Source organism: Schistocerca americana, chromosome 6 (assembly GCF_021461395.2).
Source record: "Schistocerca americana isolate TAMUIC-IGC-003095 chromosome 6, iqSchAmer2.1, whole genome shotgun sequence".
Lineage (NCBI taxonomy): Eukaryota > Metazoa > Arthropoda > Insecta > Orthoptera > Acrididae > Schistocerca > Schistocerca americana.
The window spans coordinates 201,408,188-201,432,398 of NC_060124.1; the positions used below are offsets into that span (position 1 = coordinate 201,408,188).

At 41.8% G+C, this 24,211-nt stretch overlaps 1 protein-coding gene across 2 annotated transcripts in view; it reads right to left on the reverse strand.

Annotated features, from left to right (window-relative positions):
• Nucleotides 1–10,063: 10,063 nt before the first annotated feature.
• The window catches only part of LOC124619935 (zinc finger CCCH domain-containing protein 13-like), a 396,933-nt gene continuing 382,785 nt past the window's right edge, over nt 10,064–24,211 (reverse strand). For both annotated transcript variants that reach the window (XM_047146583.1, XM_047146584.1), the window contains 3 exons: nt 22,850–23,056; nt 16,372–16,540; nt 10,064–12,514 (listed from right to left, as the gene is read on the reverse strand). In XM_047146583.1, the coding sequence (XP_047002539.1) occupies nt 11,748–12,514; nt 16,372–16,540; nt 22,850–23,056 (1,143 nt within the window). In that variant the 3' untranslated portion in view covers nt 10,064–11,747. The remainder of the gene's footprint in view (nt 12,515–16,371; nt 16,541–22,849; nt 23,057–24,211) is intronic.

Consider the following 24,211-nt stretch of genomic DNA (forward strand, 5'->3'; position numbering starts at 1 on the left):
GTGCCCGTTTCCGCTGACTAATAAAATGACAGAAACAAGAATGGTGGTGTGACGACACTCGCCTGCTTTGTTTCTTCGTTTGTTGTCCTTGGTGTCAACGTACATTGATACACTGACTGAAAAATGTGTTGTGGAAGTGCAACTACTGTGTACTTTAAAGGATGTAGCCGTCAGATGCACAGTTGTGCAGTTTTTCTTTCACTATTCACCCGCCCCCCCCCCCCCCCCCCCTCACCCCCACCCCAATATTACACAGTTATATGGCCAGTGCACTATTGTTTAACTTCCGATAAGCCTCATTAATGGGTTGCTGGTGAACGTCCAGATACTGCTACAATAGTTTACTATTGAACATCTTCCAGCAGTAAAAACCTAACCGCGAAGTTCACAGTTCTTGAAGTATGTAAAGGTACATATAAAGCAGACACTGTCATTGTTTTTACATATGGCCTAATAGTTTAACATTTATTCCACAGTTAAGTTGAAGCATTATTGTTGTTCTTCCCAACACAGGTCCTCATCTGAAACTCGGCCATGGACTGACTGTCTCAGGACCAAAAATTGGGCCCTTGCATATTGTCACAATAATAGGTGCTGAAACTACACCGTGTTCAAAGTTAAATTTACAGAAATTACAATTAAAACTTAACTCATTAAACTAACTGCATACATAAAAAAATTTGATTCTTTTTACAATTTCTTCTACTACAAGGTTTAGGCAAATTTATTTGTTTAAATGATGAAATTAACATATATTGTTACATAAACAATACTTTTGACAAAACTGTTAAGTACTTTGGAATTAATGAAGGCCAGTTTTCCTAACATGTTTTTTGATAGAGCCAAATAAATACTTTAAGAATACCACGTATTAGTTCGTCTTCCAAATGTTTATAATTAGTACAGAATTTATATTTGTTTATATGTCAACAATAGAATTTAAGTTACAAAACAATTACTGATTTCACTCTATAACAAAAGATACTAACTTGGAATAGTCAAAATAAATTAGAAAATCAATTACATCCTTAAAACTAAGCACGGAATTAGATCTGGTGTTATATTCTTTAAAACTGAGGGCCAACCTTTCTCTTACATGAAAATGCAGATTATATTTACATATATTAATGGTAATTAGTTAAAAGTGAAAAAACGAATTTAAGGAGGCAGATGGCAAAACAAGAGGGGAAGTAAAATTATCCCAGCTTGCTTCGTCACATCGGGAATGGCATATCACCACCTTTAGACCATGTACCCCCTTCTTTCCGAGGTAGCGCAGAGGTTTAACACCTTCATGGACACCAGTCCCCCACAAGTACACCTGGTGCCTCCCTGACTTGTGATTTTGCTGTGAATTTTGCACGAGTCTTTGCGTATGAGTTTTATCAGCTTGCATTTCATGTCCTCATATGGCAAGCGGTGCAAATTCACTTACCTTTCAGTTCATATCACCTAGAGTCAAATAATGCTGTATTTAGTGAATGAGAAACTTCAGTGCCCTAGCCCTTTTGCCATGGCATGGCTCCAAAGCTAGACTGCATCCACAGCCGATGTGAAGTCCCTGCCATTTTCAACCACATCTGGAGGAAGGGTGGGTTTCCATCTCAGTGGCAAGAAAGTGTGATTGTCCTGGTGCTGAAACCGGGTAAACACCTCCTTGAGATAAACAGCTATCGCCCAATTAATCTTACTAATGTTTTCTGCAAGTTGCTCACACGGATGGTGAGCTGGTAGTTGTGTTGGCACTTTGAGCCTTGTGGTCTTTCGGCTCTGACCAATGGTGATTTTTGTCAAGGCTGTAGTCCTTTGGCCCCCCATTCTCTTGTTTATGGGGGAAGTCCCAACTTGAACCCAGAAAGTAACCGGAATTCAAAGTGTGAGTTTTGAGGTTTTCTCCTTTGGCTTTTACCTGTCACTTCCTCCCAGCTCCCACTGTCTCTTTTCCCTTTCAGCCCATCTAATTCAGAATAGGCCATTTTTAATTCTTCTATTCTTATGGCAAACTAAAAAGCACTACAATGCACTTAAACTGTAATAAAGTAACTATCAGTAAAAACTTATTTTTCGGTGAGTTGTGCAACTAACTTCCAGGCATTAGACAGACGTAAAATAACATTATCGAAGTTCATTGAATGTAGGTAGTACAAGACATGATGAGAATGAAAACTATAAAAGCACGATATTTAACAACTTGTAAACCAATGCTATCAGGAAATTATTTAAAGCATGTAAAGGGTCCAAAACAACACATAGCAATTAGAGGTGTGTGGAAGTTAACACAGGTTGTAAACACACTGATTTTCACTTAACATAGATATTAAACAATGGAAAGTTGAGCCAACCTGGAGAATTTGAGCTGCAGCAGATAGAAGATGACACAATGGCAGCTACAACTGATGGACACTTCACGTACATTTCGTCAATAAGCCTATGATAAATCTGATTAACGGTTTTAACCTCTGGGGAAGTGCAGGTTCCTGTGTGTATCCATTTGTGGGAGAAGGTTGTCGAGTTCACCACGAGATTCTGGCTTAGCACAGAGCTGATTAGACACAGGCCATTGGAATTTATTTTCCCATGTATGCTCTTGCTCCTGATTGCAGGCCTAGATGTTCCTTCCTGGCCCACTTTGGCGTTGAAATCTCCCAAAATGACCGTAGTATGGTACGAGACACAGGAGCAGGCATGTACAGGGTATCTGAATCGGAGTCACCGAGTAAATGAGAAGCCGGTCAGTTTCTAAAAATGAACGCTGAAGGCTTTATTTGTGAGAAGGGGCCTATATTTAAGGCATGTAGGGAAGCAACAAATGGCCGAAGAGGCGGCCTCTAAAGACCAAAATGTATGTGATGGCTTGGAGGAGTGGCAGAGGACTGTGTCAGCTGGTCAGGTGTTGTTGAGCAGTAGAGAATAGCGTCTTTGCGCAGTCCCCTGCTTGCCTATGTCCGAGGCACCACGTGATCCTCCAACACAACCCTATTGGCCAAGGAGGCTGAACCTTAAGCAAAGAATTAACGAGTCTCAAAAAATATTTTTTAAAAATCTACTGTCTTTACCCTCTCCAAGCAGGTGGCCATTTCACTTTTTTCTAGTTCTTCATAAAATCTACTTTTCTCCTTCTTGGTGCTTGCATTTGTTGGTGCAAACACATTAGCAAGTATTACATCTCTGTACTTATGCTTTATGGTGAGAAATGATATTCTTTTGCTGTTTGCACTGGAGTCCTTCACTTGCTTTACCAGGCCTTCCATTCTCTTCACATCCTCCATACAATATTATTGATTTATTCACTCACCTTCTACAGCAAGTAAAAACAAAAATGGCTCCTAGGAGGGTGAAGTAGGGAATGGAACATCTTTTTTAGACCAGTGAACATAAACCATGTTAAAATTTATTAAATCTGTTACCTAATGTGCATGTATGTGCAGTAATAGTGTGATGCATAGATTCGAACTCATGCCCATGCTCCTTTTCACTTACTACTCGGCAGTGATGCTGTGCATGTCACTATGTCACGCACTGGGACTGGGACACATCAGAAGCTATGCTTATGTGAACAGGCAGACATGTGAGGGGACAGCTGATGTCACTACACTTACAATAGCTTGCTTACTCCTGTCACTTGTCATAACAAAGATACTGAGATGCAATAATAGCTAGTTTTATACTAAAATCATTTATATTTTTACGTGTATCAATTTCTAAATTTATCAGCTAATACGTAGAAAGTAAAGTAGTATGATAACTAAGTGCCTCAGAAATGGCAAGGATGGTAGATTTAGCACAGAATACTTCCCAGTCCCTTGCCTGAGGGCTTGGCAGTGCGCAGCTGTTTGTGGCCTGACCAACTGCAGAAACAGAACACTGGTAAAGCATCCATTCACAGGCTGACCATAACTGCTGTGAACAACAGATCAGATGCAGCTTGTGAGTCCACAGGGAGCAATGGAAAACTACAGGAAGCTGAGTAGGGCAAGCCAGAATGAGAGCTAAGAAAAAAATCCGGATAACTGTGTGTAGGTCTGGTGCACCAAGGGTTCCAGGCAAATTTAATTGTGTATATGAATGATCCTTCCATCCTGGGAATCGAGAATTTTGGTGATTTTTACCTGTTATCAGTATTGGTAGTGGCAAGACATCACAATATGTGACATAAATGACTGTGTGTTTCGATTGCATTGATGTAGAAACTTAAATTTTTCGCACCACCAAGGAATCGTAGATTTTGGAATTTGACATAAATGTGAACCTGATATGTTTACAAGTCCCTGAGGAAAAGTATTGTTGACAGTCATGATTTTTAGTGATCGAGGCACAGAATTTTAAACATAAAACAAAAACTGACTTTAACGAATGTATGCAGAAAGAAATGGTATTCTCCACATTTACATGCTTGTGTAGTTGTAATCTGCTGATCAGTGTTCAAATTGTGATGCTAACAATAAATGAAATTATAAGTGTGTGTGTTCACTTCAGTTTTATATCACGTAAATTATGAAAATGTCAAAGTTTGCTGTTATGTTTCTTAAATAAATTCCGTGTCATATGCACTTTCCAAATTTTTGGTTGAATGTTTCGTATTATGTATCTCTCTGAGTTGCAGTGTCTTAGAAGTTATACAATATCAATGTTCTAAGCACTGATGTAAATAAATAATTATTATTTTACTACATTGTACAAGTTTTATTGTTATGTATATGTAGGAGGTGGGGGAGGGGTGGTGGCACAGTAACAAACTGTGTGACCCCTCAGTATCCAACTGTGGATCCATATGTCTTGATGGGGTGTCCCCGAACACCCTTGTCCGCCTGTAGATTTCTGCCAATGGCCTTCAGAACAATGAAGCTGTTATATTTCACTGTCAAAAGCTAGCCACATCTATATCTAAGTTGGTTGCTTCCCAGCATTCAATGTGGAAAAAAGCATAGCCAGTCTTCACACTAGTGACTATGTTCCCAGCTTCCCACCACTGGTACTCAACAGAATTTGCAGGTTTGTCCAATATGACAGTGTTTTTTGTTGTCCATGTATGTTATTTAGTGTTAACAGTTCAATGTAAACTTACATTTGTGAGACTTTTTGTTGTTACATTTTATCAAAAATGATTGACTTGTGATAATTTGCCCAAAAAATGTGTGTGTGAGTGTGCGATACGTAAATGTGACGAAGTTAGGTTATTTAAATTTTTCAATGAAATATTGTTTTGTGTACATGAGTTAACTTGCACCCTGGTTTATTGGTTTACTGCTGTCTTTGTGGGCATTGCATGTGAAGATACTTGAATTTTTCAGCTATTTTAATGTAGATAGTAGTTTTTGTCATCATACCTTTCTTCTGCAAGCTTTGGTCCTTGGACATGTTGCGATTTTCAACGTCGACTCACTGCACAATGACATGCATCACGCTGGTCTCTCAGATTCCCTGGGTGTGCAGACTAGTACCTTAACTCAACGGTATCGTTGTTCCAGCAGTATAGGGGGGTGCATGTTAGCTCAAATGGTAATATGCCTCCCGTTCCTGTTTGGACACTGTATCATTAATGTTGTCGAGGATCTGTCAGGTTGACTTGCGGTGCAGAATCTCCTTCATATCTGGTATCCCATGCAAAGCCAGTTCTTGCCGCCCATCACCAACCACATCTACACAGGAAGGGCATTCATAGAGAGTGTGCTCTGGAGTGCCTTCTTCTCCGTAGGCAAATTAATTCGTTTTCTTACTTATGATCAGTGTGAGTATGTGGTACATGGACCCAGGCCCATCAGAAAGAGTGTTAGCTCTTGTGATGGGTTCAGTTGTTGTAATCAAATCCTTTGTTTGATGTTTGGGTAGAAGTTGTAGGTTTGTCATCCTTTTTAGGCATTATCCCAGCTTCCCTGCCAGAGGTAGCAGCCCTGGTTTTTTAACTGTTTTCAGTCAGTGACTTAAACTTCTATGAAATTCTGAACTTGGTGGAAGTCGTTCCTCTTCAACCAGTACCTAACTGTTTTCTTCAGTATTTGTAGGTCAAGTGAACATATTCCAGGGATTATTTGAGGTGTCTCCACAGATACTGTGGCCGAACCTCCTGACTGAGGAGTACTTCTCATTGTACTTTGTATATTGCTTGTGCTAGTGTTATTAGTAACAGCCTATGACACCAGACACTAGAAAAATAACCCAAAATTGCGGTTAAAAAACCTGTTCTAACAAGAGTCCAGAAAATAAAGAACATTTTGGCATAACTAAATAAGAATGCAGGATATCAACACAAAACTTTGTAAATAAAGTTACAGTACCTTATTCTATTTTTCAGTGTGGTAGCCATAACTGTCAAGGCACTTACTGTAGCATGGGATCAGTTTTTCAATTCCCATGTTGTACTCTTCTACTGTCAAAGATTTGAGCCAGGATATCACTGCTTGTTTGAGGTCTTCACCATTTGCGAAATGTTTTCCACCCAAAACTTCCTTTAGTTTCGGGAATAAGTGAAAATCACTTGGTGCCAAATTGAGGCTTTAATGAGGATGTCCTAAAATTTCCCACTTAAGATGTTGAAGTTCTTGCTGTGTTCGAGCTGACGCATGAGGCCACACATTGTCATGTTACATCTTTGTTGACAACATTTCATTTCACTAAAGACTCATTCATTGCAGTATCACCATAAACATTCTTTATTTGCCTATAAATTTCGAGAGGCCAAGCATTTTGTCCATTCAGAAAATGAATGACACTATGCACTTCACATTTGGTGGGATTTTCAATGGCACCACTATTTCGAAAGTCGTAACCACTCAGCAACAAAACTCGGCCCACACTGAGACGGGCGAAGGAGCTAACTGGCATGCTTGTGATCATGATAGTGGGATATCAGCTCTGAGTGTGATACACAATCGTTCTTTACTTTCTTGATGGCCCTTGTACAATCATTTCGCTTGTGTTGGCACTTTATAATTGAGCCTGCGTGACATTATTATTTTTTGCATCATATTTGTGCCTCTCTTATTCACTTCCTTTATATGAGTGCTGAAACTGAATTGCTCGCCCAAAAAGAAACCTAAATACTGTTTTTCTGTTTGTGAGACTATTATTAAGTGACATTAGTGGGTCTCTTAGAACATGGTATTTTTAACAACATGTATGGAGTTTTTTGGGGTGCTACTGTTAAAGATGGACCTCTTCAAAAATTGCATTAAAACCTGTTTCAGATCACTTCTTGAGCTATCCTAACAAGGATCATTATATCATTGGCATATCTCACTAGACCCAGGCTGATTGATTTTCTTGCTACTTTCCTAGGCACAATGAGAAATCAAGTTATGAAAGGTGAAAGATACATATGATACAGTTAAATGATAAAATTGCAACAGGACAGAATGGCTTTGTCAGTCCTTACTTTTCTATAAAAGGTGAAGAAATTATATCTAGTTTGAAACCTGTTGATTCCTTCTGCAAGAAGAAGTGTGTTTCTATAGCTGTGTGTTTCTATAGTGTGAAAAAGAGTGGCATGTCACTCAGACCTCAGATTGAGGGGGAGCCGTCTGTTCTGAGGACAAGTCTCCTTTTCTTCTCATGTCTCATCCTCTTAATTAATCTTTACTTCTCACTATAATGTTCTGTCATCTCTAGACTGAAACTGACACAGTGTTGATCCACCTCTGATCTACGCTCTGACTCATATTTGGAGAGAGTAGAGCTCATATCTCTTTGGAGAGAGGAGAGCCCAAATCTCTATTCAGATTTAGATTTTCAAATAATGGAAACTCCTGGTAGGAATGTCAACAACATAGGAAAAGACAAGACTGTTATTTACTGTAAGGAAGACACGTAAGTTGCAGACAGGCACAATTAAAAGATACTTACTTAAAGCATTTGGCCTCATCAAAAGAGAAAGACACACCATCCATACACACAAGCAAGCACACATCATGCACACGACTGACCGCCAACTATGGCAGCTCGGGTTAGAATTCATTTGAGCCCGAGCTGCTGGAGTTAGCGGTCATATGCACAGGAGGTGTGCTCGCTAGTGTGTATGAATGGTGTGTGTTTCTCTTTTGATGAGGCCAAAATCTTTAAGTAAGTATCTTTTAATTGCACCTGTCTGCAACTTAATGTGTCTTCTTTAAGGCAGGACGTAATATATCTTTTCCTACATTGTTCAGATTTATATTTTCTAATGAACAGCCACCTGAAACTTCTAACAGGACCATACGTAATTTCCATTCCTATTCATCACTTCTGAGGTTGCACTCTATCACTGATAACCTCGCTGTAATTACGCTGTTGAACATTGACCTTCCTTCAGTAACATATATGCTGAATATAAAGAAGATGTAACTGCCACTTACCTTTCAATAAGCATGTAATAAACACTGAACATACTTCTCCATCAGTTATTTGAGTTTACCATATTAGAAAACAGTTTCTGAAACATAAGTATACAACTGTTTCATTGCTGGCTTATTGGCATCTTTATAATTGGAGCATTTTCTTTTATTTAAGTTGTATATAACAGCGCTGGTGTGTTGACAGTAATGTGTGCTGGACAGTTGCAATCCAATGAGCAATGTAATAAAGACTATGTTTGTGTGCAAGATTTTGATATTTCTGATACTGGACAGCTCACAAGCATTGGATTGCATGTCTTTATGGAAATCTCCAAACAATACTGCAGATATCATGTATGCTGGTTGTTCTATTGCCTGTATGTATTTGAGAAAGAACAGCTTGTCATACATCATGTGCTTCACTTCAAAAGTATTTATTTGTCAGACCAGTTGCATCTATTAGAGGGTAAACAACAAATGTACGCATTCCTATGTCCGTAACACAAGAACACTTTATATACACTAAAGAAGTAAGAAAAGATAACTTGCAAACTGTCTTATTGTACTTCAAATGCTATTTCTGACAGGAGTAAAATCTTGATCGTGATTATAATGTATGACGATCTAGAAGTATGGAACACCCATAAGTATTTAAAACTGTAATCATAACCCTGTACATAACCATGCATACATGATCATATTAGGGTCCATTGTTTCATGGTGAAAAAATGTATCTTCCTTATATGGTTCACAGATTATTGCATTAACATTTTATAAAACTGTAGGGCAGAGAGTATAATAGTACTGGTCTCTTGTTATCTGTAAGACTATACCTAGCTAGATCTGTGGTAAGCACTCAATATTAACTGCAAACTGTAAAGTGGCCATTTTGCGGAGAATGTCGGAAGTGAGAGCTTGCGATCGGCACAGAACACGTTGGCTGCTAAGACAAATCCTGACTGCTCCTCCCAGGCCTTCTTTAGGGAATAAATGAGCATGTAATGTGTTTCAGAAGTGCTATGAAAGTTAATGGTGAGCCATTAGGGCCAGCTACAACCTCTTCACTCATTTTTTTTTATTAATAGTAGTAACCACTGTGCACAGTAGACCATGCGAGTCAATATTATTTTCCCAATGGTTACTTTATTGCAATGGTGCACAGTATTGTTATGTAGCTAATGTTGGCAATGAGCAAAATCATTCCATAGCAGCCTTTAGTTAACAGAATTTACACAAGTGGCTTTCACTGTGAATTCACCGAGGTGGTCAGATTGTGATTTTGGTGTTAGAGCTATACAGCCTTTGTATTTAATTGAAGGTATTCCTTGGTTTGATAAAAACTTTGCAGGTTCTGTAATATACTACTCTCTGTAGTTAGCAGACATAGTGCATTTGTTTCATGTAGTTCTCACAAATAAACTTGTAGATTACACATATTGAGGTTAGTGTTTTTTTTTTCTTACTTGAAATTGAATAGTTTAAGAAATGTAAATGAGAGAAACTAGAGGTGTTCACATCCCTGGCAGCTGTCCAGAAAAGTATTCAGGAAAAATTAGATTTTGTTGCACAATAACATCCCTGCACACCTTTCATTATTTGTTTAATATTAATTTCCCAAGAATAATGCTATTTTTCTCTCTCTTTGTTATGGTTGATGGCAATCACTGATTTTATTTTTACACTGACCTGTTTCACCTCTGATTTACAGCTCCTTGATCCCTTATTTCTGAATGATAGAAATAAACAGTAAAACTACATATGTGTCAGTACTTTAATGCACTTTTGTCAAAAACACAGGACTCCATGTTACACACTCTTAACAAAAATTCAAATGTACAGGTAAGGTAGATGACATTTTTTACATTTTCTATTAGAAATGACAATTTTAAAAGTTTTCTGTTAGTCTTAACTGACTGTATTAATAGAATTCTGTGCCACTGATCCATATTGATATGGCAGTTTTAGCAGACAATATGTTCTCTCTCTCTCTCTCTCTCTCTCTCTCTCTCTCTCTCTCTCTCTCTCTCTCTCTCTCGCTCTGTGTGTGTCACTCACACACACGCGGGTCAGTCACACAGTTTTTTAATTTTCAGTTGTAGTTAGTAATTGTGTGTGGACACAGTACCTTATAAGCACATCTCACACTGCAGGATAAAATTGGCTCTGTGGAAATTTACCATGAATAGTGAATACTTGCTTGGTTCTCATGTCCACGTGGGATCTTGTTCCCAATACTACTGGCTCTAACTCAGGATCTTGGCTGCTCTGTGTAACCTCCAGTTGCACTGTTGCACTGCCATCAACTACAGACACTCAGGTATTAGACAGTGTGATCTAAAAGAGGGAGTGGCTGTTTATGGCACATAGTTGCTAAATGTTCTTTAATTTGTTTGTGCAAGTGTGTTTCTGTGTCAGAAACAAACATTCAAACTTACTTTAATTCATGTCAACATATGATTTTGGGAGTTATTGATTCGAATATTAATGGTAAACAAAAAATGATAATTTTTGGGCGAAAATGATAAAAACTACAAAATTACTTAAGAAAAGAAGCTGCAGAACTCTCATTTGTACAATAGGATTTCAGAACGTGCCGTAAGAGTTGCTGATGTCGTGAAGTGTATGTTTGTCGTGTGGGCATGTGCCTGTGTGTATAACTAGCAAAATAATTCACTTTGCAGTCTTTTCCAGTAATTATGGGTGTGAAGTTTCTACAAGTCCACAGCAGTAATCATTGTGGATCAGGGCGAGGTGAACTGACATGATAATTGTAAATGTGGCACTGCACAAACTGGAGACATTGTCATCCCAAGAATGACGTAACTGGCTAGCAATGAAGAGCAATATTCACAATGAGGAATGAATGAGGTTCTATTTACAAGAATAGCAACTTACTCGTCTCAGAGCATTAACATGTCGCTAAATTCTGAGAGAACAAAGAATAACTTTCATACTGTTAGGAGTGTACCTGTAATGTTAAGTACAGTACATGAGAAGTTTACTGCATTAGTATTTCATTTAATTACTGCTCAGTTATCTGAATTTACCACCACTGTAGGTGTGTTAACACTTGTTAATATAGAGGAGCAGCAGTTGTATTCGTTAATCTATACGAAAACGAGGCCGGGTAAGATTGGGGCGGCACACTATGTTCAGGGACTATTTAACTAGTTATTATAACCACATAGGTAATTAGAAAGCAAATGGCTGTACAAATGCTGAAACGAATATTCCACAAAATGGCACAATTATTTCCGACCTCCAGCTGTGCAAGTTTAGTACCGTCAGTTGTGAAGAGATTAAGGTCTGTTACGAGTGGTAGTTACGGTCCAACCTGCAACCTCACACATTTCTCGCACGCACTAAAGCCGGAAGTCGAGGCGCGGTACAACTCGAGACCTCCACGCGTACGCGTTCGGTGGGCGTGATGTGACGATTCTTTCAGGTCCCTTGCTTCTTATTTCTGAGTTTGAACCACCCGGCCGTCACCCTGGTGTCCTTCGGCATCGAAGCCGACCTCGAAACTTTGCCAGAGTCTTTCGTCCTGTCCGCGTCCTTCTTGTGGGTGGAATTCTTGTAGCCTCGGCTGCTGCTGTCGGCAGTACTGAGCTCCACGGCGGAAGCATTGAGGGCAGAGTTCTTCCCGGAGGCGGAAGACCTCTCCTTGCCTCGGAGGCGCGCATTGCTGTGGTCGCTGTGGCGGCTCAGGGACTCCACCGAGCCGGCGGGTCCCAGACCGCCGCCACCTGCCGCCCTCTTCTTGGCGGAGTTGCGCATTTCGAGGGTGTGCCTCACGCCCCCACTGGCCCCGTTCTTGTGGCTGAGCGACTCGACGGACACGGCCTTGGCGACCTTCTGCTTGGCGTGGATCTTGGAGGCGGCGTCGGCGACCCCGCTCCTCCGCCGGGAGACGGCGCGGCTGGTGGTGGCGCCGGACCCCGCGGTGGCCTGCCGGTGCTGCGAGCCCGAGGACGGCGCCTTGGGCGGCCGCCCGTTCTTGATGTAGTTGCGGTTGTTGTCCTCGTTCGTGTAGTGCACCTCGAGTCCCTCGCGGTAGTGCTTGGGCCGCCACGGCGCCAGCACCGAGATCGACCGCGAGATGGTCTTGGTCTGCGGCTGCAGCTGCGATGACGTCACCGAGGACAGCTCCTCGCGGCTCTGCGCGCGGCGGGCCGTGGCGTGTGACCGGGGGCCCGGGATGTCGCCCACTGGAACACAGACGGCACGGTCAGGCGGGCGACCACGCATCTCGTGAGTGAGTGAGTGACAGACTGTTGTTCTCCGAGTGCAGAACATTTACGATTTCACCAGAAGATCAGTATTAAAAGATTTACTGGCCTAGGCGCTCAGTCCGGAACCGCGGGACTGCTACGGTCGCAGGTTCGAATCCTGCCTCGGGCATGGATATGTGTGATGTCCTTAGGTTAGTTAGGTTTAATTAGTTCTAAGTTCTAGGGGACTGATGACCTCAGAAGTTAAGTCGCATAGTGCTCAGAGCCATTTGAACCATTTTTGATTTACTGGCGCTGCAGTAACACAACTTATAATGCTATATACCGTGTTGTATGTATGCACACACGGTGTGTCCCTCCTAAAAGTCGTCTGGCACATCTTCTCTCATTTATTGATGGATATTTGAATTTTCGTTTTTGAAATGTGTAGCTGGAGTCAGCATGAAAGGTTTGATGAGCAATATCTCTATTTCTGCTATGCCCCCTTCTACGAGCAAGTAGGCTGTTTAGGTTTTTATGTTGGTAACGCCATGTAGCGCTCTACATGAAAATCACTGACTGCGCTAGTTTGCATTGTTGGAATCTGATATTGTGACGTTGGGCAGTTGGCTGTTAACAGCGCGTAGCGTTGCGCAGTTGGAGGTGAGCCGCCAGCAGTGGTGGATGTTGGGAGAGAAATGGCGGAGTTTTGAGAGCGGATGATCTGGACGTGTGTCCAACAGAGACAGTAAATTTGTAAGACTGGATGCCATGAAGTGCTATATATATTATGACTTTTGAACACTATTAAGGTAAATACATTCTTTGTTCTCTATCAACATCTTTCATTTGCTAACTATGCCTATCAGTAGTTAGTGCCTTCAGTAGTTTGAATCTTTTATTTAGCTGGCAGTAGTGGCGCTCGCTGTATTGCAGTAGTTCGAGTAACGAAGATTTTTGTGAGGTAAGTGATTTGTGAAAGGTATAGTTTAATGTTAATCGGGGCCATTCTTTTGTAGGGATTATTGAAAGTCAGATTGCGTTGAGCTAAAAATATTGTGTGTCAGTTTAGTGTTGATCAGAATAGGTAAAGAGCGAAATGTCTGAGTACGTTCAGTTCTGCTCAGCTGTTTGAAAATCAAATTACGTAAGGGGTTTACCAGCACAGTAATTCATTAATTTTTCTAAGGGGACGTTTCATACGTACCCATTCTATACAGAAGTTCCACATCAGTCTAGTGTGATATTCATTTTATCGATTTGTGTTAACAGGGACAAGAAAACACGAAACATAACCGGTACTCCAGCAGCGACAACGCGGTCCTTATCGGCGCTGACTGCTACCGCCAAGAAACAGCGTTGCTCCACTGCTGAAAAACTGGTTATTCTTCATTTTTTACTGTCCCTGTTAATAGATATCGGTAAAACGACTATCACACGAGACTAATTTGGGATCACTCTGTCAAATGGGTACGTAAAATTTATCTTTAAAAATTTTTTGTTTGTTGCTGGAAATAAACCGACGTTTTCCTTCGACACTGGGCATCACCGGAAAGTGGTGATGGGCAGCATTTGTTTGGGCTGACTCCACCTACACATTGCAAACACGAAATAGCAAATACCTGCTAAAACACCAGAGGCAACGTGCCTGACGACCCGTAAGAGAGAGAGAGAGATTCTGCTTACACTAAGACAGAGGACATCTCATATCTTCCGTATCAGGCGCATTGTAGGCTAATGGCGTGTTCTGGAGTAAGCGTGGGCACTTACCAAATGGCTCTGAGCAGTACGGGACGTAACATCTGAGGTCATCAGTCCCCTAGACTTTGAACTACTTAAACCTAACTAACCTAACGACAGCACACACATCCATGTCTGAGGCAGGATTCGAACTTGCGACCGTAGCACCAGCGCGGTTCCGGACTAAAGCGCCTAGAACCGTTCGGCCACAACGGCCGGCTGGGCACTTAACAGTTCACCATGTGAGCTCTGGCACCTGGTGGTGACTATCTTAACTATTTATCGAAATGTACGTAAACTGCAAAATGCTGCCAAATGATCAATTTATATTAAGTTTTCCATAGTAAGTATTAAATAAATGAATAAATGAAACAGTTAATATAAAGAAAGATTTACAATGTAAATTTATATCAAACAAATAGCTAAAGATAATTACAAACGAAAAGCTACAGAAAACTGAAATATAATGTTCTTATCAGCTGTAAAATACTTGTATAATAGAACTTGTTCTCAATAGGCTTCGAAATAAGTTTTATTATTATATCATCATTATTCACCATTGGTGGAACCATCATCCTGCTTGGTTTGTTCCGCAATATTCTGATACAAAGGTGAAAGACAGATTTTCCAGAGGAGACGGAATCTACTCGGTCGTCAAACTGGCTCGAGCATGCAATGCGCATTCAAAATAGTGATTTAGGAAGATACTGAACAAAAATGTACAGAAGTATCAACATGGCACTGCTGTCTTTTTTTCCTTTTCTTTAAAAAAATTCAAATGGGATTTCGCATGGAGTGTGATGTTGATCTTATTAAACGCTACGTTGTAATTATTTCAGTAACTGCCTGCTTTCTCTCATTATGCTGTAGGCTGTTATGTGATCTATTTCACCCTGACAACATACGTTGACGAAAGTGATGTTTGTCTAGTCTGAACCAATAATTATGACCGAGCGAGGTGGCGCAGTGGTTAGCACACTGGACTCGCATTCGGGAGGACGACGGTTCAATCCCGTCTCCGGCCATCCTGATTTAGGTTTTCCGTGATTTCCCTAAATCGTTTCAGGCGAATGCCGATATGGTTCCTTTGAAAGGGCACGGCCGATTTCCTTCCCAATCCTTCCCTAACCCGAGCTTGCGCTCCGTCTCTAATGACCTCGTTGTCGACGGGACGTTAAACACTAACCACCACCACCACCAATAATTATGAGTGCAGGGACGAATTAACAAGCTATGGCCATCTGGTGAGCAACTTCCCGATTATTTAAACCAACTTTTTAAAGACAATATAGTTAGCCAAGAATACAAAAAGGTACTGCTATCTGCATTCCCTAATAGATTGTTTTTATTCCATGCAATCATGATGAGCAGGAGCGCTTTTTTCTGGCCATACGTTATGTAATGCAGAATCGACACCTTTTATCTTACGTTTAAAAAAAAAGAGTACGATTTATTTAGAGGAAAATGTGTCATAAATATCCCAGTAAATGACATTGTCTTTGGGAATGAAATTTGCAGTTTTATTTCTTGTAAGTTGCCACCATACTTTTTTGTTATATACGTCGGAAATAGCAAGTCGCGCTCAGTAAATCAGTGTTTCTTGTTCTGCGGTGTTTTCGCTGCTACAGGCAGGTGTTTCGGAGCTGTTTACGTCAGTTTTGAGTTAGCCTAATTCAGTGCATTTCTTCAAAAATCCTGGGATGCATCTGATATTTGGTTAAGCTGAAATTAAAAAGAGCCCACAAATTTCGTTTAAATGGAAGAGAAGCAATTTGTGGTTTCCGTGACTATCTTCACGAAATTAATTAATATCTTCATAGTGAGCTCCAAGCATTCACCGCGGGACACACAGATATTGAGCATCTTTGGTTGGAATTTAAAGGTATTGTCCACCACGTGCTAGAGAAGTATGTGCTTAGCAAAAATATAGGGGAGGGAAAGGATCCACCTTTGTACAACAAACACATTAGGAAATTGCTGAGAAAGCAGACAATTTTGCACAGCAATTATGCGAAATGAAAGCAGTGTCACTGCACAGTCGTCTGTGCATCGACCCTAAACGGAAAGCGTCTGAGGTGAGCAGCAGAGCAGGTCGGGGCAGCGGCGGGCTGTACCTGTGGCGGCGTGCAGGTAGACGACGGAGCGCTGCGACTGCTGGCTGGAGTCGCCCTCGGTGGTGGACTCCGCCGACGAGGTGGCCACGTCGCCGGCGCTACGGTGGTGCCGCCGCTCGCCGCCCGCCTTCAGGGTTCCGGAAGGCGGCGCGCCGGTGCTGGTCGGCACCTGCTTTCCAACAACAACGGCATCATCAGTACCTCAGTCCGCAGTTATCGACAGGGCACAGACGATTTTACTTTTCCCCCCAGTCCTAGAGTGGGCGTCACGACAGAAGGCGCCTCTGCGCAGAGAGAGAGAGAGAGAGAGAGAGAGAGAGAGAGAGAGAGAGAGAGAGAGAGAGGGGGGGGGGGGGGGAGGGAGGCGTGGAGGGGATGAGATCGGATTACCCGTGGCGGCAGGGCAGGGGAGAAACCTTCCATATTGCCAACTCTTGCCAAATGTTTATGCAGACAATGAATAACATTTGTGACATGTCATTGTCTATTGAATGTAATCATGCCGCTTGTGGTCGTTAATATTTATCACGATTACAATTTCTGCATGCTGCCATTTTCAAATATAGCGGGATGTTAAAACCCCTGTACAGTGTTAAGTCGAAAGATAGTGGAACATGGCTCCCAGCAGTCTGGATCCAAATACGTATGGTGGTGTAAGTATACCCACTTTTCCACATACCATGTTAGCACAAACCGCGCGGGTGTTATTGTACTTCCCACACGTTGTGGGAAAAAGTGAGTAAAATTATATGTCTATACGTATTTGTATACAGACTGCTAGGAACTATGTTCCAGCATGACTTAATATTGTAGGGTGGTTATAACGTACTGCTTTGCTTCAAAATGAGAAAACGTCGAAATTGCAATGGCAATACATATTTATAACGGCCATATCGGGAATGATTACACTCAGTAACAGCCGTAAGACTTTTCCTGACTGTGGACATTGAAGCCAGTTCCCATTATCTAAGGGACGAGTTTTTTTTCCCCATCCTCGAGCTAATGGTCCTGTCTTCCTGTAATCCTCCTAAAAGGGTTTTGTGGGGACCAATTTCGGTGGCTTAAAAGCTTGACTTTCCGAAACGGTAGTTGGATTTTCCAGCATCTCTTGGAAAGGAACTTTGAAAAGTCCTGCCACACAGCAGCACCTCGCGGAGAAATGCTATTAACGGGAGCAGAAAATTCGCTCCTGAAGTTGATTTGCCAAAGGCCTGGATCTAAAAAAAATTGTGGAATACTTTTGTAGCTCGCGAAAAGTGAGTCCGCCCTTAACCCGTAGATGGTATTTTACGTACCACACGTACGAAATAACATGAATGAAGCCTGTATAGTACACAGTATGAAAATAAAGGAAAAGGAAACTAAGGCACTGTAATATGCTTAAAGAAAAGAAGAACGAAGTATAAGTTAGGGCCAGAAACAGTAGAACAAGTGAGAGCATTCAAGTATTTAGGAAGGTGGTTTAGGGGAAGAGGTACATTATGAACAACACTCAGAGACAGAACGGCGCTGGCGAAGGAGGCATTTCAAAAGCAGGAAAGACTCCTAGCTAGTGGTTTGAACATGGAATTAAAAAACCGACTAGTGAAATGCCTGATACGGAGTGTGGTCTCGTACAAAGCAGAAGCATGGACATTGAGAAAACAGGACGATAGGAGAACTGAAGTTTGTGAAAGGCGGATATGACGCGTAATGGAGATCGGCTGGGTTGATAGTTGGGGATGATGAGGTACTGAGAAGATCGGAGGAGCCAGGAAGCAAAATTCCATTGTGTATGTTCGACGATTGGCATCTTCTTTTGGGCAAAGGCTTTTAAGGGTATCTATACGTGACGTGGAATGTGAGAAGAAAGAGGAGAAATCATTACTAGAAACAAATAATTCACTGGTTTTCCCAATAAAAGTCACAGATTGGGAAAGTTTGAGATTAAATCTTTGACTATAACAGTGGATAAAGGCAGCAGCAGGATATGCGGTTTTAATTAAAGTCCGAAGTCCATCCCGAAGCCTTGGTGTGCTGATTCCTGCATTTCTCCGCCTCACCCCTCCTTCCCTGTATCGCAGTGAAGGCTGCTGCAGTAAGCATCCAAAGCTCTATAGCCTCCTGTCCGCAGCTCGTGGCCCAGGGGCTAGCGTTGCTGCCTCTGGATCACAGGGTCCCGTGTTCGATTCCCAGCCGGGTTGGGGATTTTCTCTGCCCGGGGACTGGATGTTGGTGTTGTCCTCACCATTTCATCATCATCATTTGTGAAAGTGACAAGACTGGAAAAAGATTGACAAAGTATATGAACTGTGTAAAAATTGGGACTTTGTACGGGCGCTGATGACCGCGCAGTTAAGCGCGCCACAAACCAATCATCATCTATGGCCCCCTCAGTTCGATGACAGAGAACGAGACATATTCCACCCTACGCGCTAATTCTTCATGAGTGAAATTGGCTGGTATTGCAGTTGTTATTAATATTACTTATTACTTTCTAGTTTACTTTAGATATGGACTTCGGCGATAGCCCACAATATACACCCCTGGAAAGTTGGTACAACGCTACGACAAATGTCTGCAGAAAGTATGGCTAAATGTTGCAAATAAAACATTTTTGATTTTCACAGTGGTTTCCATTTCGCCAACAATCGGACCTTTAAATGAAAAACAAATTATTTCACTCTTCTAACTACTTCTGGATAGGAACTTTGCGTCTTGGGAGTAATTTGGAGCCAGTGAATGCTTTGAAATGTCAGGGACAACAAGGGCAGTCAGTACGCGCCTTAAGTTAAGCAAAAAAAAAAAAAAAAAAAAAAAAAAAAAAAAAAAAAAAAAAAAAAAAAACTGTTTACTAACAAATGTTGTACGTTACAGAAGGTGTTTAAATTGGCGAGCACCAAATTCAGTAGAGACGTCGTCGTTCTAGAAAAAAAATGGCGCACTCTACCAAGAATAGCACGAGCGTTATCAGACGCTGCAAGTAGCCTGGCGAGACACATTTTGTCGTGTTGGCAGAAGAGCCAACACTGTTTTTCTAGAGGAGGCCGAAATGCACGCGTTTAATTACACGCTGACTGGCGTGAGGTCTGGAACAGGACAATATCTTGAGAATTTCAAATAAAGTACGTAGTTGATATAATACTTAACTTTAATCCACAATTGTAGTACATCTCTCTTGACGGTACATGTTATAACCACAATATATACAGCAAAGGATTATGGCGCCTTGCTAGGTCGTTGCAAATGTAGCTGAAGGCTATGCTAACTATCGTCTCGGCAAATGAGAGCGTATTTGTCAGTGAACCATTGCTATGAACGTCGGCTGTACAACTGGGGCGAGTGCCAGTACGTCTCTCTAGACCTGCCGTGTGGTGGCGCTCGGTCTGCTATCACTGACAGTGGCGACACGCGGGTCCGGCGTATACTAATGGACCGCGGCCGATTTAAAGGCTACCACCTAGCAAGTGTGGTGTCTGGCGGTGACACCACACATTTTTGCGTCAGGAAGTTATGTTACGTACTAGGCATTTTATATGCCCAACAAAAAACAAAATAAATAAAAAATAAAATAAATAAAATCTGTCAACGTTCTAAACGCTTTCTCAGAACTGTTGTGTTCTCGGTAGTGTGTTGCACATCCATAGACTTGTTTCACATGTCAAATCACAGAGAAAATTCTTCAAACATGTATTACTAGAAGGTACACGGCCATTGTGCAAAGTAGTGCTTTCCCTCTGGAATTCTAAAGTGCCATGCATCTAGGTCTTTGTTCTGAAACATTTGTACACGACTATTGAGTCACCTAAAGCAATGAACTCATTCCATCTAATTTCAGTGCAGACAGCATCTTTGATTTTAAAGATTCTGCTGAAACATTGTTGTCAATGTAGGCGTGTAAGATCTCCAGATACAATACGATCACATTGGCTTATACTGATCCATCTCAAGTAGCTATTAAAAATGCTTACTTTGAAACAGAAGAACGGAAAAATGTCAGTGTATTCAAAAGAGGGAACCAACAGTCGAAGGTAGTGAGACAGGATTGTAGGGTATACCCGATGTTATTCAATCTGTACATTGAGCAGACGGTAAAGGAAACCAAATAAAATTGAGAACAGGAATTAAAGTTCAGGGAGAAGAAATAAAAACTTTGAGGTTTGCTGACGCCGCTGTAATTCCGTCAGAGACAGTAAAGGACTTGGAAGAGGAGCTGTAAGGAACGGACAGCGTCTTGAAAGGATGATTCAAGACGAATATCATCGAGGGCCAAACAATCTTAATGGAATGTAGTCGAATTAAATCAGATGATGCTAAGAGAATTAGATTAGGAAACGAGACACTTAAGATAGTAGATGAGTTTTGCTATTTGGGTAGCAAAATAACAGATGATGGCCAAAGTAGCGAGGATATAAAATGTGGACTGGTAACGGCAAGAAAAGCGTTTCTGAAAGAAGAGAAATTTCTTAACATCGAATATAGAAGTAAGTGTTAGGAAGTATTTTCTGAAAGTATTTGTATGGAGTGTAGTCATATGTGGAAGCGACACATAGTTTAGCCAAGAAGAGAATAAAACCTTACAGATGAATGCTGAAGATTAGATCGGTAGGTCGCGTAACTAATGAGGAGGTACTGAACAGAACTCGGGAGAAAAGAAATTGTGGCACAACTTGACTAAAAGAAGGGATCGGTTGATAGGACTCATTCTGAGACATCAAGGGATCACCAGCTAATTACTGGAGGGAAGTGTGGGCGGTAAAAATCGTAGACGGAGACCAAAAGATGGATACGGTAAGCAAATTCAGAAGGATGCGGGTTGCAGCAGTTACTCGGAGATGAAGAGGCTTGCACAGGATGGCAGCAGCATGGAGAGCTGCATCAAACCAGTCTTTGGACTGAAGAGTACAACAACACAACTCAGAAGAGGAAAGACCGTGGCAGATGTATGCCATGCCGTACTTCATGTGAAAGATCAGTCTTGCAAAACAGAAATACTTGTTGACGATGTTGCCATTTCTTTCTTAACAGCTCAAGGAGCTTTACACGAACTCTGCAGCATCTGATCCCAAGAATGGAGTTGTGTAAGAAACAGAAGTCAATACTGAGGAATTATCTCCCATGAATTTAATTTTGTTACTCATGACAAAAAAGGTAAAAGACATAAGAAATGGTTTTTGTTGGCTACAGTTTAGTGTTTCCGTGTTAATGCACTTGGAACAACAGCTATTTATTGTGAGACCTTAACTTTTGCCGGAGAATTGAATGTTCAAATAACTTATGGGTTTGCTGCCGGGTGACGTCGTCGACCACCGCCGATATTTCGACAGGAGCACAGCCTGTCATTCTTAAGGCACAACTGCAAGGAGGAAGCAATGTGCAAGGGAATTTAATACCTCGGTTCACAGAGGAGAAACAAGGAAGATACCACACACAGAACAAGTGTCACCACAAACAAAGATAACCAACATCAGAAATATCGATAGTGACTATTAATCAACAGGTGAGGTAGCACTAATTCTGTCCCTCTGCTTTTTGATGCCAGAATCTCCGTGTTGTTGTATTCCATAGGATGACCGGTGACAAGGCAATGTTCTGCAATAGCGGATTTGCTCGGCTGTTGTAAGCGTGTGTGACGCTTATGTTCAATACACCGGTCTTCCACAGTCCTGATTGTCTGACCAATATATGACATGCCACAACTGCAAGAAATACGATAGACACCAGCTTTCCGCAAACCAAGATCATCTTTTACGGACGCCAACAGGGCCTTAATCTTAGAAGGTGGTCGAAAAACACATTTCACATCATATTTCAGCAAAATACGGCCAATCCTGTTGGAAATGCTTCCTACGTAAGGCAAAAAGGCCGTAGACTTAGATGCCACTTCGTTGTTATCGTCACTCACCCGTTGCACGGAAGGCTGATAGCGCAACGCACGTTTGATCTGCCTCTAGTGTTGACACTTGTTCTGTGTGTGGTATCTTCCTTGTTTCTCCTCTGTGAACCGAGGTATTAAATTCCCTTGCACATTGCTTCCTCCTCGCATTTGTGCGTTGAGAATGACAGGGTGTGCTCCTGTCGAAATATCGGCGGTGGTCGACGACGTCACCCGACAGCAAACCCGTAGGTTATTTGAACAACTTTCTTACTGGTACTTAGACCTAGTCAGTTTCCTGGTATGGCACTTAGAACATTCTTGATAAATTACTTATTTCCTAATTTGTCTAATATTTTTCACATTGATGAGGTGGGCATTAAAATTCTGTGGTAGCAGAATAACTTCCTAATTTTTTGGATAGAAATAAGCTACGTACAAAAAGAGAAGCATGTTCTTTGATTATTCTCCTGATAAATCTGGGATTTGGCTCTTAGATCGTTTTCCACTTCCATTCTTCAGGTCACGACTGCTTAACTCGTAAACTATGACGTTCCGCGTAGGTATCGCGCAAGCGATGTACAGGAGAGGGTGTCTAGAGCGTGGGCAGCCCAGCTACTGTACCTGCAGAGTCTTGCTGCTTGCCTGCAGCGCGCTGTTGGTCTTATAGCGGCGGCTGAGAGGCGCAGCCGGCGGCGGGATGGAGATGACCGACTCGGCGTCCGTGTCGCCGAAGAAGCGCAGGCTCTTGCCGCCCCCGCCGGGAGTCGAGTGGTGCCGCGGCGACGTCTCGTCCTCCGTCACCCCGGCGTCTGTCGTCTCCATGTCAGACTGGCCGAGGGGAGACAACAGTCACACTCTCTCTCTCTACTTATACCTCTATTAGAGGCACTAAATTTTTTTAAATTATTACTTTTAAAAAATTAATTTTTCATTTGTTTGCTGGTACGTGAGTAGAGGCCTGGTACACACTGAAATCCTCGTGCCGCACTACAGTAGCACACCGCTAAAGCTGCACAGCCCTGGAGTATCGTGCGGTAATTTGTTTTCTGCTTTCGAAGGGAAACAACCCTGCAACCATTATGCTGAGTTTGTGGAAGTGTACGGCAACAGAGCACGCTCCTACGAGATGGGGCTGTAACATAACGGGACTATTGCTGTAAAACATTTTATTTAAAAAACGCACATATTCAGTTATTGTAACCCGCGATATACTCCCCTCCTCTATCCGTTTAACGCTCCGTGCGTATTTCCCATTGATGGAAACAGTGCTGGAAGCCTTCCTCTGTTATCTCCTTGACGACGCGTGCCCCTTTTTCTTTCACTGTTTCAATGGACTGACATCTTGTTCCTTTTAATGCAGGGGGAATAGCTAAATAACATAGTGCTAGGTGAGGCCAATAAGGCGGGTGATCTAACACTGAGACGCTGTACTTCGTTAGAAACCTTATCAGACAATGCGGTATGAACCGGTGCGTTTGCCGAGTCCATGACCTTCCACAATTGGGGTCGTTTTTTTCTTTCTTTCTTATTTTCTCACCGAGTTGAGCAAGGATCGAAGGTAGTAATGCTGATTAATAGCGCGGTCTTCAGGAATCCAGTGAAGATTTGAACGGGGCATCCTCCTCTAAAATTACTGCCGGCCACTTTGGTCGAGCGGTTCTACGCGATTCAGTCTGGAACCGCGCGACCGCTATGGTCGCAGGTTCGAATCCTGCCTCAGGCGTGGATGTGTGTGATGTCCTTAGGTTAGTTAGGTTTAATTAGCTTTAAGTTCTAGGAGACTGATGACCTCAGATGTTAAGTCCCATTGTGCTTCGAGCCATTTCTAAAATTACTTTTCCTCAACAGTAGTTGTCGATACCAGTTATTTTTCGAGTTTTGGACGGGTCAATATTATCTCAGCAGCTTTTCTGAAAACTTCCTTATAATTTTATACACAGTATGTTGTATTTCAAGCTAAAATTTGTGAAAAGGAATTATTTT